The sequence below is a fragment of the Oncorhynchus nerka genome, linkage group LG15, assembly GCF_034236695.1.
Source record: "Oncorhynchus nerka isolate Pitt River linkage group LG15, Oner_Uvic_2.0, whole genome shotgun sequence".
NCBI classification, from domain to species: Eukaryota; Metazoa; Chordata; class Actinopteri; order Salmoniformes; family Salmonidae; genus Oncorhynchus; species Oncorhynchus nerka.
The window spans coordinates 95,930,824-95,947,428 of record NC_088410.1 but is presented as its reverse complement, the minus strand read 5'-3'; the positions used below and the strand labels follow the sequence as shown (position 1 = coordinate 95,947,428).

The 16,605-nt window shown below is 41.8% G+C and overlaps 1 protein-coding gene across 1 annotated transcript in view; it reads right to left on the bottom strand.

Moving 5' to 3' along the window:
- asic1b (acid-sensing (proton-gated) ion channel 1b) overlaps positions 1-16,342 on the bottom strand; it is a 543,240-nt gene extending 526,898 nt beyond the window's left edge. The window contains exon 1 of the mRNA XM_065002076.1: positions 15,975-16,342. Within this exon, the coding sequence (XP_064858148.1) occupies positions 15,975-16,342 (368 nt within the window). The remainder of the gene's footprint in view (positions 1-15,974) is intronic.
- Positions 16,343-16,605: the final 263 nt, after the last annotated feature.

The window sequence follows — 16,605 nt, the reverse complement described above, 5'->3', positions numbered from 1 at the left end:
TGTCCTGTAAACATGTCCCAGTCAGTATTATCAAAGCTGTCCTGTAGACATGTCCCAGTCAGTATTATCAAAGCTGTCCTGTAGACATGTCCCAGTCAGTATTATCAAAGCTGTCCTGTAAACATGTCCTGTAAACATGTCCCAGTCAGTATTATCAAAGCTGTCCTGTAAACATGTCCCAGTCAGTCTTATCAAAGCTGTCCTGTAAACATGTCCCAGTCAGTATTATCAAAGCTGTCCTGTAAACATGTCCCAGTCAGTATTATCAAAGCTGTCCTGTAAACATGTCCCAGTCAGTATTATCAAAGCTGTCCTGTAAACATGTCCCAGTCGGTATTATCAAAGCTGTCCTGTAGACACTCAGAGCTCCTCTGGGCTCAGTTCGACTTTGCCTCTCTTCAGGACAGGTTTGTAGGTGGGAACGAGGTAAACAGTGTTATGGTCAGCTGAGCCCAGAGGAGCTCTGGTGATGGATTTATATGGCCCCTTTACTGTCCCATAAAACAAATCCAACACTTTACCCTGTCTTCTAGGCAATGTTCACTCTCGTTTTTTTTTCGGCTACTGAGCAAATTTCAGTTCTGCTGAGCGCACACTAGAATGTGGTAGCAAACACAAATTCTGTGCATCTTCCGGAGTGGGTTTACTGTGAACACTGAGGCTGTACCCCTTTTACATTTACAGACAATGTGTGGTGATCAATGTAGGTCTACATTTCATGAGACTTTTGAAAAATAAAAACATGCAGGGCTTGACCTTTAACCTGTTTATCATCTTGTCCTTCAGACAAGGAGGTGTCTGAACATGTTGTTGTGTTGTTTGATGCAAGAAACCACTTTACAAAATAAAATGCATTATTATTCCCATACCATTACTACAGAGAATCAGACAAATTATGCCACTCTCTGCCTATTGGCTACTTAGCTTGTTCAAGCCTGTCTCAAAATACAACACTGCATGTTTTTACCTGAATGATGTATAACTGGGCTAATAACTCACTAACTAGCAAAGGATATGAACAAATGTGCACACATATCTACATGCAGCTCTTTCTTTGATCTAAAAAAAAAGTGCACAACAATCGCGACCGCTCATACTGTAAACACAGTCCAGTTCAAAGTGAATGGCAAATTCAATGATTAATTTGCATATAGGCTACTGCAGCTCTGATTGGTCATGGTGCACCGGTCTGTGTAGAGTACAGGCCTGTCAATGCAATAAAATCTTATTCCGATGGCAGGGAGCTCGACCCCAGTGATGTACTGGGCAGTACGTACTACCCTCTGTAGATAAGTCAAGGTTAGAATACGGCTTAACTCCCCCATAAATTACACCACCTTTATGCTTGAGGAAACCCTGAATAAGGTCGAACGAACTTGCCGGTCCCATCTGGAAAAAAACTATTTCCCCCCCAATAGAAAAAACATCATTCGCCATGCTCTGTCGTTTTAAATGGATAAGAGCTATGGATACGAGCTATGGATAACAGCTATGGATAACAGCTATGGATAACAGCTATGGATAAGAGCTATGGATAAGAGCTATGGATAAGAACTATGGATAAGAACTATGGATAACAGCTATGGATAAGACAAACGGATAAGACAAATGATAAGACAAATGGATAAGAGCTATGGATAAGAGCTATTGATAAGACCTAGGTAAATGAGTAATCCGTTTGGAGAAAGGGATTGTAAATACACATAGCAATTGTTAAAGATTTTTAAAAAATTGTGATCCCTGGAGACGAATGTGAAACCATCCATATGGAAGCAAACTGAAAATCATATCAACATGACACGCATTGGGGACCCTTTTCCACAGTGTAATAGGCTGTAATTAGCTGTGCCGTTATTCCGAATATTTATTGTGTGCCCTAATAATTTGCGTGGAAGAAATTTGGACACCCGAGCTATAGGCTTTTGTAGTACCTGCCGAGGTGAAGGACGGCTTTTCTCCATTTTATTTTTTAAATGTTATATCATGTTAAATATTATCCACTATCGGATGCCATCGTCAATAGTACCCACATACATTTATAATGGTCACTATCGGATGCCATCGTCAATAGTACCCACATACATTTATAATGGTCACTATCGGATGCCATCGTCAATAGTACCCACATACATTTATAATGGTCACTATCGGATGCCATCGTCAATAGTACCCACATACATTTATAATGGTCACTTTAATGTCAGTTTTCTTCCATTTGTACCTTTCATTTTGCATCATTCCATTTCGTTGACCTTTATTTCCTCTGTCTCGTCCGTGTAGTTGTTCCTGAGGGTCACTAGCATTACTGGATCATATTAGGCTAATGTTGAGCAAACATGTAGTACATGAAGCACATGTAATCATTAAGGAACTCAGACCACACGTAGCATGTTCAACCTGGAGCCTGACGCACGGTTCACCACGACTGGGCCGTTGTCATACAGTGCCGTGATTAGTGAGAATTAGGCTAGATTTATAGAACTATTGTTTAACCCCTATTGTACACTATCTTCCACCTTCCAATATTTCATGGATTGAATTTGAATATAACAACTTTCAGTATGACTCAATATATTTGAATGCTTAAAGGCTCTCCAAACCTGTTTTTTTTATGATACATACAAACTTTCCTAACCCTGACATGTGCCTAAATAATCTACAAGATCAGAGTATTTTTAAATCTACCAGTTGGTGGTGAATCCAATACGAAAATACATACAGTTGAAGTCGGAAGTTTACATACACTTAGGTTGGAGTCATTAAAACTAGTTTACATACACTTAGGTTGGAGTCATTAAAACTAGTTTACATACACTTAGGTTGGAGTCATTAAAACTTGTTTACATACACTGAGGTTGGAGTCATTAAAACTAGTTTACATACTTAGGTTGGAGTCATTAAAACTAGTTTACATACTTAGGTTGGAGTCATTAAAACTAGTTTACATACACTTAGGTTGGAGTCATTAAAACTAGTTTACATACTTAGGTTGGAGTCATTAAAACTAGTTTACATTCACTTAGGTTGGAGTCATTAAAACTAGTTTACATACACTTAGGTTGGAGTCATTAAAACTAGTTTACATACACCTAGGTTGGAGTCATTAAAACTCGTTTACATACACCTAGGTTGGAGTCATTAAAACTAGTTTACATACACTTACGTTGGAGTCATTAAAACTCGTTTTTTAACCACTCCACAAATTTCTTGTTAACAAATTATAGTTCTGGCAAGTCGGTTAGCACATCTACTTTGTGCAGGACACAAGTAATTTTTCCAACAATAGTTTACAGACAGATTATTTCACTTATAACCTCTCTTGGGTAGGGGGCAGTATTTTGAATTGTGGATGAATGAGGTGCTCAATGTAAACTGCCTGTTACTCAGGGCCAGAAGCTGGGATATGCATATTCATGGTAGTATTGGATAGAACACACTCTAAAGTTTCCAAAACTGTTACAATAATGTCTGTGAGTATAACAGAACTGAAATGGCAGGGGAAAACCTGAGGAAAATCTATCCAGGAAATGGGATATTTTTGATGTGGGTACTTTTCTATTGAATGCCTATACAGTATGTATTTGGATAGGAACCACATTGCAGATCCTATGGCTTCCACTAGATGTCAACAGCTTTTAGACATTGTTTCAACATTTGACATGTTTCGACGAATTTTACCGGTACAATTAGGATGTATTCGTCTGCATGTCGTGACCGCCTTTGAGCCAGTGGATTACTGAACAAAACGCGCCAACAAAACAGAGTTTTTGGGACATAAAGAGGGACTTTATCGAACAAAACAAACATTTATTGTGTAACATGGACTCTTGTGACTTCAAACATATGAAGATCATCAAAGGTAAGTGATTCATTTTATCACTATTTCTGACTTATGTAATTCCTTTACTTGGTTGTAAAATGTTTGTATGCTTTTGTACGCGGGGCGCTGTCCTCAGATAATCGCATGTTATGCTTTCGCGGTAAAGCCTTTTTGAAATCTGACACAGCGGCTGGATTAACAAGAAGTTAATCTTTAACACTTCTATTTTTATGAATGTTTAATTTGACTATTACTATATACTTTTCTGTATTTTGAATTTGGCACTCTGCAATTTCACCAGATGTTGGCTAGCATCCAACCTGCCCATAAGAAGATAATTCACTGAATCACAATTCCAGTGGGTCAGAAGTTTACATACACTTAGTTGACTGTGCCTTTAAACAGCTTGGAAAATTCCAGAAAATGATGTCATGGCTTTAGAAGCTTCTGTTTATTGACATAATCTGAGTCAATTGGAGGTGTACATGTGGATGTATTTCAAGGTCTACCTCCAAACTCAGTGCCTCTTTGCTTGACCTCATGGGAAAATCAAAAGAAATCAGCCAAGACCTCGTAAACAAATTGTAGACCTCCACAAGTCTGGTTCATCCTTGGGAGCAATTTGCAAACGCCTGAAGGTACCATGTTCATCTGTACAAACAATAGTATGCAAGTATAAACACCATGTGACCACTCAGCCATGATACCGCTCAGGAAGGAGACGCGTTCTGTCTCCTAGAGATGAACGTATTTTTGACAAAGTCAATTAACGTTTGTGTCAATCCCGCCCACATCTGGCAGCACACAAGTAATTATCAATTCGAAGTGAAGCTGCACGCGATCAATCGTAATGCCTGTGGTAAAGTGGGTTGACATTGTTTATCCCTATGGGGCTAGTTAAGGACCATCTGTAAATTACACAATGTACAGGAGACAATATGTTAAAATTCCAATGGCTCAAATTTCAATTACTTAACCTCAAACCAACTATAAATTGTAGAAATTCAAATACTGATATTGAATGGAGAAACTAAAAGGTGTGCAATATGAAAATATTGTCTCATTTACATGTGTAATTTATTGACGGTCCCTAACTAGCCCCGGAGATGGGCTACCCAAAGTTAAACCAACTTTGCCACATTTGCACACTAGCTGAAGATAATTGGCCAAATAATTTGCCAAACTCTTCCCACCTGTGAACACACGCAGGAGACACCTACATCAACACAAACCAACTGACGTTTGAATTCAGCCATACCCTTTTTTAATGAACCAAAACTTAAATGAGGCCAAATCAGGAAGTGCTGTCGCCCTTTAAATAACACAAAAAAGTGCAAATCAATCCCAGAACAATAGCAAAGGACCTTGAAGATGCTGGAGGAAACAGGTACAAAAGTATCCACAGTAAAACGAGCCCTATATCGACGTAACCTGAAAGGGCGCTCAGCAAGGAAGAAGCCACTGCTCCAAAACCGCCATAAAAAAAGCCAGACTACGGTTTGCAACTGCACATAGGGACAAACTTTTTGGAGAAATGTCCTCTGGTCTGATGAAACAAAAATAGAACTGTTTGGCCATAATGACCATCATTATGTTTGGAGGAAAAAAGGGGGAGGCTTGCAAGCCGAAGAACACCATCCCAACCGTGAAGCAGTTGGCAGTATCATGTTGTGGGGGTGCTTTGCTGCAGGAGGGACTGGTGCACCTCAAAAAATAGATGGCATCACGAGGGAGGGAAATTATGTGGATATATTGAAGCAACATCTCAAGACATCAGTCAGGAAGTTAACACTTGGTTGCAAATGGGTCTTCCAAATGGACAATGACCCCAAGCACACTTCCAAAGTTGTGGCAAAATGGCTTAAGTACAACAAAGTCAAGGTATTGGAGTGGCTCTGACCTCAATCCTATAGAAAATGTGTGGGCAGAACTGAAAAAGTGAGTGCGAGCAAGGAGACCTACAAACCTGACTCAGTTACACCAGCTCTGTCAGGAGGAATGGGCCAAAATTCACCCAACTTATTGTGGGAAGCTTGTGGAAGGCTACCCAAAACATTTGAAGTTAAACAATTTAAAGGCAATGCTACCAAATACTAATTAAGTGTATGTAAACTTCTGACCCACTGGGAATGTGATAATTCTAACATTTCACGTTCTTAAAATAAAGTGGTGATCCTAACTGGTGATCCTAACTGACCTAAATCAGGAAATTTTACTAGGATTAATTGTCAGGAATTGTGAAAAACTGAGTCTAAATGTATTTGGCTAAGGTGTATGTAAACTTCCGACTGAAACTGTAGCTCTACTGCTGTACATATCATTGTCAGTATATATTGTTGGCGTATAAACACAGATTGCATTTGGATTTAAGTGTTATTTGGCTTGTTAATTGAATTCATTCTGACATTTTTGATTTCCTGTTTTTCCATGATTAATTGTGTACTTGTTTGACATTTCCTCTGCACTTGTCGGGAGCTAGTAACATAAGCATTTAGCTGCACCCGCTATAACATCTGCTAAACTATGTATGTGACCAACAAACTTTGATTTGATTTGTATTTGACAAACTCCCTCTCTCTCAAACGTGCACACACACACACACACACACAAACACACACCCAATGCCCTCACAAGTAACAGAGGAACATTGTGTCTACAGCATCCAAGATCAAAACTCTCTCCATTCAGGAGAAAACAGTCCATGAGGTCTCTCTCCAGTCAGGAGAAAACAGTCCAGGAGGGTCTCTCTCCGTTCAGGAGAAAACAGTCCAGGAGGGTCTCTCTCAGTACAGGAGAAAACAGTCCAGGAGGGTCTCTCTCCGTTCAGGAGAAAACAGTCCATGAGGTCTCTCTCCGTTCATGAGAAAACAGTCCAGGAGGGTCTCTCTCAGTACAGGAGAAAACAGTCCAGGAGGGTCTCTCTCCGTTCAGGAGAAAACAGTCCAGGAGGGTCTCTCTCAGTACAGGAGAAAACAGTCCATGAGGTCTCTCTCCGTTCAGGAGAAAACAGTCCATGAGGTCTCTCTCCGTTCAGGAGAAAACAGTCCAGGAGGGTCTCTCTCCGTTCAGGAGAAAACAGTCCATGAGGTCTCTCTCCATTCAGGAGAAAACAGTCCAGGAGGGTATCTCTCCATTCAGGAGAAAACAGTCCAGGAGGGTCTCTCTCCGTTCAGGAGAAAACAGTCCAGGAGGGTCTCTCTCCGTTCAGGAGAAAACAGTCCAGGAGGGTCTCTCTCCGTTCAGGAGAAAACAGTCCAGGGGTCTCTCTCCGTTCAGGAGAAAACAGTCCAGGAGGGTCTCTCTCCGTTCAGGAGAAAACAGTCCATGAGGTCTCTCTCCGTTCATGAGAAAACAGTCCAGGAGGGTCTCTCTCAGTACAGAAGAAAACAGTCCAGGAGGGTCTCTCTCCATTCATGAGAAAACAGTCCAGGAGGGTCTCTCTCCGTTCATGAGAAAACAGTCCAGGGGGGTCTCTCTCCGTTCAGGAGAAAACATTCCAGGGGGGGGATCTGTTAATCAGCACGACAACACGGTGCATTTTGGGTGCATTGTATTATTTCTTATTGTCATTGTCCAGAAGGAACCTGCAAGTCAGCATTTGGGTGGTAGGTGTACACCCTGTGTATCCTGTACAGACGACTAATTATACAACTGGAACTTGCATCCCAAATGCCCTGGGCCCAGGTCTAAAGTAGTGTACTATATAGGGAATAGGGCTCTGGTCTAAAGTAGTGTACTATATAGGGAATAGGGCTCTGGTCTAAAGTAGTGTACTATATAGGGAATAGGGCCCAGGTCTAAAGTAGTGTACTATATAGGGAATAGGGCTCTGGTCTAAAGTAGTGTACTATATAGGGAATAGGGCTCTGGTCTAAAGTAGTGTACTATATAGGGAATAGGGCTCTGGTCGAAAGTGGTGTACTATATAGGGAATAGGGCTCTGGTCTAAAGTAGTGTACTATATAGGGAATAGGGCCCGGGTCTAAAGTAGTGTACTATATAGGGAATAGGGCTCTGGTCTAAAGTAGTGTACTATATAGGGCTCTGGTCTAAAGTAGTGTACTATATAGGGAATAGGGCCCGGGTCTAAAGCAGTGTACTATATAGGGAATAGGGCTCTGGTCTAAAGTAGTGTACTATATAGGGCTCTGGTCTAAAGTAGTGTACTATATAGGGCTCTGGTCTAAAGTAGTGTACTATATGGGGCTCTGGTCTAAAGTAGTGTACTATATAGTGCTCTGGTCTAAAGTAGTGTACTATATAGGGAATAGGGCTCTGGTCTATAGTAGTGTACTATATAGGGAATAGGGCTCTGGTCTAATGTAGTGTACTATATAGGGAATAGGGCTCTGGTCTAAAGTAGTGTACTATATAGGGAATAGGGCTCTGGTCTAAAGTAGTGTACTATATAGGGAATAGGGCTCTGGTCTAAAGTAGTGTACTATATAGGGAATAGGGCCCAGGTCTAAAGCAGTGTACTATATAGGGAATAGGGCTCTGGTCTAAAGTAGTGTACTATATAGAGAATAGGGCTCTTGGTCTATAGTAGTACACTATATAGGGAATAGAACCCTGGTCTAAAGGAGTGCAATATATAGGGAATAGGGCTCTGGTCTAAAGCAGTGTACTATATAGGGAATAGGGCTCTGGTCTAAAGTAGTGTACTATATAGAGAATAGGGCTCTTGGTCTATAGTAGTACACTATATAGGGAATAGAACCCTGGTCTAAAGGACTGCTATATATAGGGAATAGGGCTCTGGTCTAAAGCAGTGTACTATATAGGGAATAGGGCTCTGGTCTAAAGTAGTGTACTATATAGAGAATAGGGCTCTTGGTCTATAGTAGTACACCATATAGGGAATAGAACCCTGGTCTAAAGGAGTGCAATATATAGGGAATAGGGCTCTGATCTAAAGTAGTGTACTATATAGGGAATAGGGTCCTGGTCTAAAGTAGTGCACTATATAGGGATTAGGGCCCTGGTCTAAAGAAGTGAACTATATAGGAAATAGGGCTCTGGTCTATAGTAGTGTACTATATAGGGCCTTGGTCTAAAGTAGTGTACTATATAGGGCCCTGGTCTAAAGTAGTGTACTATATAGGGCTTTGGTCTAAAGTAGTGTACTATATAGGGCTCTGGTCTAAAGTAGTGTACTATATAGGGAATAGGGCCCTGATCTAAAGTAGTGTACTATATAGGGCTCTGCTCTAAAGTAGTGTACTATATAGGGCTCTGGTCTAAAGTAGTGTACTATATAGGGCTCTGGTCTAAAGTAGTGTACTATATAGGGCTCTGGTCTAAAGTAGTGTACTATATAGGGCTCTGGTCTAAAGTAGTGTACTATATAGGGCTCTGGTCTAAAGTAGTGTACTACATAGGGCTCTGGTCTAAAGTAGTGTACTATATAGGGCTTTGGTCTAAAGTAGTGTACTATATAGGGCTCTGGTCTAAAGTAGTGTACTATATAGGGCTCTGGTCTAAAGTAGTGTACTATATAGGGCTCTGGTCTAAAGTAGTGTAGTATATAGGGCTCTGGTCTAAAGTAGTGTAGTATATAGGGCTCTGGTCTAAAGTAGTGTACTACATAGGGCTCTGGTCTAAAGTAGTGTTCTATATAGGGCTCTGGTCTAAAGTAGTGTACTATATAGGGCTCTGGTCTAAAGTAGTGTACTATATAGGGCTCTGGTCTAAAGTAGTGACCTATATAGGGCTCTGGTCTAAAGTAGTGTACTATATAGGGCTCTGGTCTAAAGTAGTGTACTATATAGGGCTCTGGTCTAAAGTAGTGTACTATATAGGGAATAGGGCCCTGATCTAAAGTAGTGTACTATATAGGGCTCTGGTCTAAAGTAGTGTACTATATAGGGCTCTGGTCTAAAGTAGTGTACTATATAGGGCTCTGGTCTAAAGTAGTGTACTACATAGGGCTCTGGTCTAAAGTAGTGTACTATATAGGGCTCTGGTCTAAAGTAGTGTACTATATAGGGCTCTGGTCTAAAGTAGTGTACTATATAGGGCTCTGGTCTAAAGTAGTGTACTATATAGGGCTCTGGTCTAAAGTAGTGTACTATATAGGGCTCTGGTCTAAAGTAGTGTACTATATAGGGCTCTGGTCTAAAGTAGTGTACTATATAGGGCTCTGGTCTAAAGTAGTGTACTATATAGGGCTCTGGTCTAAAGTAGTGTACTATATAGGGCTCTGGTCTAAAGTAGTCTACTATAGGGCTCTGGTCTAAAGTAGTGTACTATATAGGGCTCTGGTCTAAAGTAGTGTACTATATAGGGCTCTGGTCTAAAGTAGTGACCTATATAGGGCCCTTGTCTAAAGTAGTGTACTATATAGGGCCCTTGTCTAAAGTAGTGTACTATATAGGGCTCTGGTCTAAAGTAGTGTACTATATAGGGCTCTGGTCTAAAGTAGTGTACTATATAGGGCTCTGGTCAAAAGTAGTGTACTATATAGGGCTCTGGTCTAAAGTAGTGTACTATATAGGGCTCTGGTCTAAAGTAGTGTACTATATAGGGCTCTGGTCTAAAGTAGTGTACTATATAGGGCTCTGGTCTAAAGTAGTGTAATATATAGGGCTCTGGTCTAAAGTAGTGTACTATATAGGGCTCTGGTCTAAAGTAGTGTACTATATAGGGCTCTGGTCTAAAGTAGTGTACTATATAGGGCTCTGGTCTAAAGTAGTGTACTATATAGGGCTCTGGTCTAAAGTAGTGTACTATATAGGGCTCTGGTCTAAAGTAGTGCACTATATAGGGCTCTGGTCTAAAGTAGTGTACTATATAGGGCTCTGGTCTAAAGTAGTGTACTATATAGGGAACAGGTTGCCATTTGGGACACAGTCACTGAGTTTTCACCAACGCCACTAATTACACTGGGATAAAGACTGGTTTATCTACACAGCTTACCAGACACTGGTTAATTGCTTTCTGATTCTGCTCCTCTCTCTCTCACTCTCTATCCATGTCTCTGAGTCTCTCTCTCTCCTCCTCTATGTCTGATTGTCTCCCTTCTCGAGCTAATTTAGAGGCCTCGAGCTAATTTAGAGGCCCCGAGCTAATTTAGAGGCCTCGAGCTAATTTAAAGGCCTCGAGATAATTTAGAGGCCCCGAGCTAATTTAGAGGCCTCGAGCTAATTTAGAGGCCACGAGCTAATTTAGAGATCTCGAGCTCATTTAGAGGCCCCGAGCTCATTTAGAGGCCTCGAGCTAATTTAGAGGCCCCGAGCTAATTTAGAGACCTCGAGCTAATTTAGAGTACACCACTGTTGCTCTGCTTTACCTGTTTAACTTCATATTTCATGACTTCGTTTTCATATTTGTGCAATAACAACACCTGTTAATGAGCACGTGTGACTGACTGCCGAGACCGGGGGTCGGCTCTGTAAAGCCGATGGACCACGTAACGTTGTGCTGGCACTATGGAGTACAGCCTCCTTGCCATCCCAGTTTATTGTACTATTGCAGGAGAAGAGTTTTCAGAATCCTAGAGGTGTCCGTCCTTCCTTAGGGCTCACTGGAAGGATTGTGTCAGCTGAGAATATTCCTGCAAATACCTTCGAGTTATTAAATACAATACATTCAAAAAAATGTCCCCAAGGTTAGTGGTAAATGTGAACATCGAGGTCAGAGAGAGAAAAGGAGAGAGATGTAGTGTTCTTACGGGGCCTTAGGCGAAAGAGCTGTGTGGATCGATACGCTAAAACTACACATCAAGTAATGTGCAGCAAAGGCCTTTGGTAGCTGTTTAATAACGGCATTGTGTGTGTGTGTGTGTGTGTGTGCGTGTGCGTGTGTGTGAGTGTGTGAATATGCATTGTGTGTGTGTGCGTGTGTGTGCGCGTGTGTGCGTCTGTGTGTGTGTGTCTGTGTGTCTGTGTGTGTGTGTGTGCGTCTGTGTGTGTGTGTGTGTGTGTGTGTGTGTGTGTGTGTGTCTGTGTGTGTGTGTGTGTGTGTGTGTGTGTGTGTGTGTGTGTGTGTGTGTGTGTGTGTGTGTGTGTGTGTGTGTGTGTGTGTGTGTGTGTGTGTGTGTGCGTGCGTGTGCATGTGTGTGTGTGTCATCCAGTTCTCGAACTGTGTATTGTTAGTCTTTTGTCTGTAAGGTATTTTATGTGTTATGTGTCGGACTCCGGGAAGACTAGCTGTCGCCATTGGATTCTAATAAAAATCATAAAAATAAAAAAAATGTAAGAAAAAAAAAGTCTTATTATTTCTAGAAAGTAACAACTAACAACATAAACACTTGAGTTACAGCCAAATGCTTCAATCAATACGTAATGTTAAACCTGAATGTCTTCAAAGATGGCGGTGTGTCCTACTAACTCCTATAGTGTAACCTTACCGATATACCCTGAATACAGCCAGCGATGACGTAAATCAGATTAAATTCTAAGAACAGATATACAGTGGGGAGAACAAGTATTTGATACACTGCCGATTTTGCAGATTTTCCTACTTAAAGCATGTAGAGGTCTGTAATTTTTTATCATAGGTACACTTCAACTGTGAGAGACAGAATCTAAAACAAAAATCCAGAAAATCACATTGTATGATTTTTAGGTAATTCATTTATGTAATTAATTTTATTGCATGACATTGCATGACATAAGTATTTGATCAGTATTTGTATTTTGATCACCTACCAACCCGTAAGAATTCCGGCTCTCACAGACCTGTTAGTTTTTCTTTAAGAAGCCCTCCTGTTCTCCACTCATTACCTGTATTAACTACACTTGTTTGAACTTGTTACCTGTATAAAAGACACCTGTCCACACACTCAATCAAACAGACTCCAACCTCTCCACAATGGCCAAGACCAGAGAGCTGTGTAAGGACATCAGGGCTAAAATGTTAGAACTGCACAAGGCTGGGATGGGCTACAGGACAATAGGCAAGCAGCTTGGTGAGAAGGCAACAACTGTTGGCGCAATTATTAGAAAATGGAAGAAGTTCAAGATAACGGTCAATCACCCTCGGTCTGGGGCTCCATGCAAGATCTCACCTCGTGGGGCATCAATGATCATGAGGAAGGTGAGGGATCAGCCCAGAACTACACGGCAGGACCTGGTCAATGACCTGAAGAGAGCTTAGACCACAGTCTCAAAGAAAACCATTAGTAACACATTACGCCGCCATGGTTTAAAATCATGCAGCGCACGCAAGGTCCCCCTGCTCAAGCCAGCGCATGTCCAGGCCCGTCTGAAGTTTGCCAATGACCATCTGGATGATCCAGAGAAGGAATGGGAGAAGGTCATGTGGTCTGATGAGACAAAAAATAGAGCTTTTTGGTCTAAACTCCACTCGCCGTGTTTGGAGGAAGAAGACCATCCCAACCGTGAAGCATGGAGGTGGAAACATCATTCTTTGGGGATGCTTTTCTGCAAAGGGACAGGACGACTGCACCGTATTGAGGGGAGGATGGTTGGGGCCATGTATCGAGAGATCTTGGCCAACAACCTCCATCCCTCAGTAAGAGCATTGAAGATGGGTCGTGGCTGGGTCTTCCAGCATGACAACGACCCAAAACACACAGCCGGCCGGCTGCGACAGAGCCTGGACTGGAACCAAGATATCTAGTGGCACAGCTAGTAAATGCGCCGCTTGGGAGGCCCTTACTTACATTTTCAGTTTAGCAATTTAGCAGATGCTCTTATCCAGAGCGACTTACAGCTGCAATGAGGGCAAATTGACAAATTTTTCACACACTCTTAACCGCTAGGCTACCTTCTTATTCATTATATCATAGAGAGTTACTGTAACCAAACACATTCTACGCTGCAGTAAATGTGAAAGAGCATCATGCTTTAAAAGGTTTTGCATGTGTCCACCATGTTGTTTGTGTACAGAAGCAGGATACTGCCAGGAAGTTAAGTTGAACATTGAACAGCTAACTGGTTAAGCGCTAACTGGTTGAGTTGAACAGCTAATTGGTTAAGCGCTAACTGGTTGAGTTGAACAGCTAACTGGTTAAGCGCTAACTGGTTGAGTTGAACAGCTAACTGGTTAAGCGCTAACTGGTTGAGTTGAACAGCTAACTGGTTAAACGCTAACTGGTTGAGTTGAACAGCTAATTGGTTAAGCTCTAACTGGTTGAGTTGAACAGCTAATTGGTTAAGCGCTAACTGGTTGAATTGAACAGCTAACATTTTATTTAACTAGGCAAGTCAGCTAAGTACAAATTCTTATTTACAATGACAGCCTACCCCGGCCAAACCCTAACCTGGACAACGCTGGGCCAATTGTGCGCCGCCCTATGGGACTCCCAATCACAGCCGGTTGTAAAACAGCCAGAAATCGAACCAGGGTCTGTAGTGATGCCTCTAGCACTTAGATGCAGTGCCTTAGACCGCTGCGCCACTCGGGAGACCAAAAACATGTTATGTTGAACAGCTATCTGGGTACGTTAAACAGCTAATTGGTTGAGCGCTAACTGGTGAAGTTGAACAGCTAACTGGTTAAGCTAAACAGCTAACAGAACAGCCAACATGTTAAATTGAATGGCTAACTAGTTGAGCGCTAACTGGTTAAGTTGAACAGCTAACTGGTTAAGTTAAACAGCTAACTGGTTAAGCTAAACAGCTAACAGAACAGCCAACATGTTAAATTGAACGGCTAACGGGATAAGTTGAGGTGATACGGGATAAATTGAACAGCTAACGGGATAAGTTGAACGGCTAACGGGATAAGTTGAGGTGATACCGGGATAAATTTAACAGCTAACGGGATAAGTTGAACGGCTAACGGGATAAGTTGAGGTGATACCGGGATAAATTGAACAGCTAACGGGATAAGTTGAACGGCTAACGGGATAAATTGAGGCGATGCCGGGATAAGTTGAACAGCTAACGGGATAAGTTGAACGGCTAACGGGATAAATTGAGGCGATGCCGGGATAAGTTGAACAGCTAACGGGATAAGTTGCTAAGGATAAATTGAGGCGATGCCGGGATAAGTTGAACAGCTAACGGGATAAGTTGAACGGCTAACGGGATAAGTTGAGGTGATACCGGGATAAATTGAACAGCTAACGGGATAAGTTGAACGGCTAACGGGATAAATTGAGGCGATGCCGGGATAAGTTGAACAGCTAACGGGATAAGTTGACGGCTAACGGATAAATTGAGGCGATGCCGGGATAAGTTGAACAGCTAACGGGATAAGTTGAACGGCTAACGGGATAAATTGAGGCGATGCCGGGATAAGTTGAACAGCTAACGGGATAAGTTGAACGGCTAACGGGATAAATTGAGGCGATGCCGGGATAAGTTGAACAGCTAACGGGATAAGTTGAACGGCTAACGGGATAAGTTGAACGGCTAACGGGATAAGTTGAACAGTTAACTGGTATTGTTGTGGCTCCACTGTGTTATAGTCTACTCACTTTCAGATAACTGAACACAAACGTCTATTGAAGGGATATTGTTTGTTTTGTCTTGTTAGTATCCTTTTGTGTTCTCATGCAATTCAGTGTCCTGAGGTCTAGCATGCGCAACAGTACATGAATTCAATGAATATGATGCACCAGGCTTTCATGTTAAACCATGATATGTCACATTATAAAATGGACCATAATTAAGAGCAGATGGTAGACTACAGCTGCACACACTCAGGTGGATTAATATGTCTGCTAGTTTAGAATGAAAAATTACTGGGAGAATATATTTACGGAGTAGATTAGAAACTCATACCGTTGACAACTGGGATCTTTTCACACTTAGATATATCTAACAGGTGATTTCAGGTAGACTCATATGGACATATAGAATACACACTAGACAAACACACACTAGACAAATAACATTATGACATCACAAACATACACAGACAGACAACATTATGACATCACAAACGCACACACTAGACAAATAACATTATGACATCACAAACATACACACTAGACAAATAACATTATGACATCACAAACATACACAGACAGACAACATTATGACATCACAAACACACACAGTAGAAAAACAACATTATGACATCACAAACGCACACACTAGACAAATAACATTATGACATCACAAACATACACACTAGACAAATAACATTATGACATCACAAACATACACAGACAGACAACATTATGACATCACAAACACACACACTAGAAAAACAACATTATGACATCACAAACACACACCTTCCATTGAGCAACGCGAGGAGCTCCCCGGCATGGTACAGGTCGTTGCGTGTCACCCGGCCGAAGCGAAACGTGTTGAGGTTGCAGAAGGTGACTGCGGGGAAGATCATCAACGGTGTTGCTATCTCATCCAATTTAGTGACATGGGGGTACTGTAAGTAGAACTGGACCCGGTCCACACACACAAGGACCAGGAACCCGAGAGAACCCAGGAAGAACAAGATCCACAGGCACCGCTTGATGCAGATCCGTTCATAAGTGAACATGTGCGATATGCCATGGAGAGTCGACCTGCTGGCGAAAACTTCAATCGCCGGGGGTCGCTTGAAAGAGTCCACCATCTCTTCCGACTCCGCTTTGAGATCCATGACGAGGCGGTACGGTATCAGTGTGAAGGATTGGGAAATGGAGGGGTATATAGTAGCCTAGACCAGGGGATGTTACTAACACTAGGAAGGAAGGTACTGACTGTGAGTTCGCGCCGTGCTACGCATGGGTTTCTATGTTCTTCCTCGTCCAGGCAACATGAAATGTTGCGTCACTGAGCTCCCCAACAAAATAACACCGTCTACCATCTAGGCTACCAATACATTCGTCACAACGAAGTCGTCTATTTTGCGCTCAATTTCCC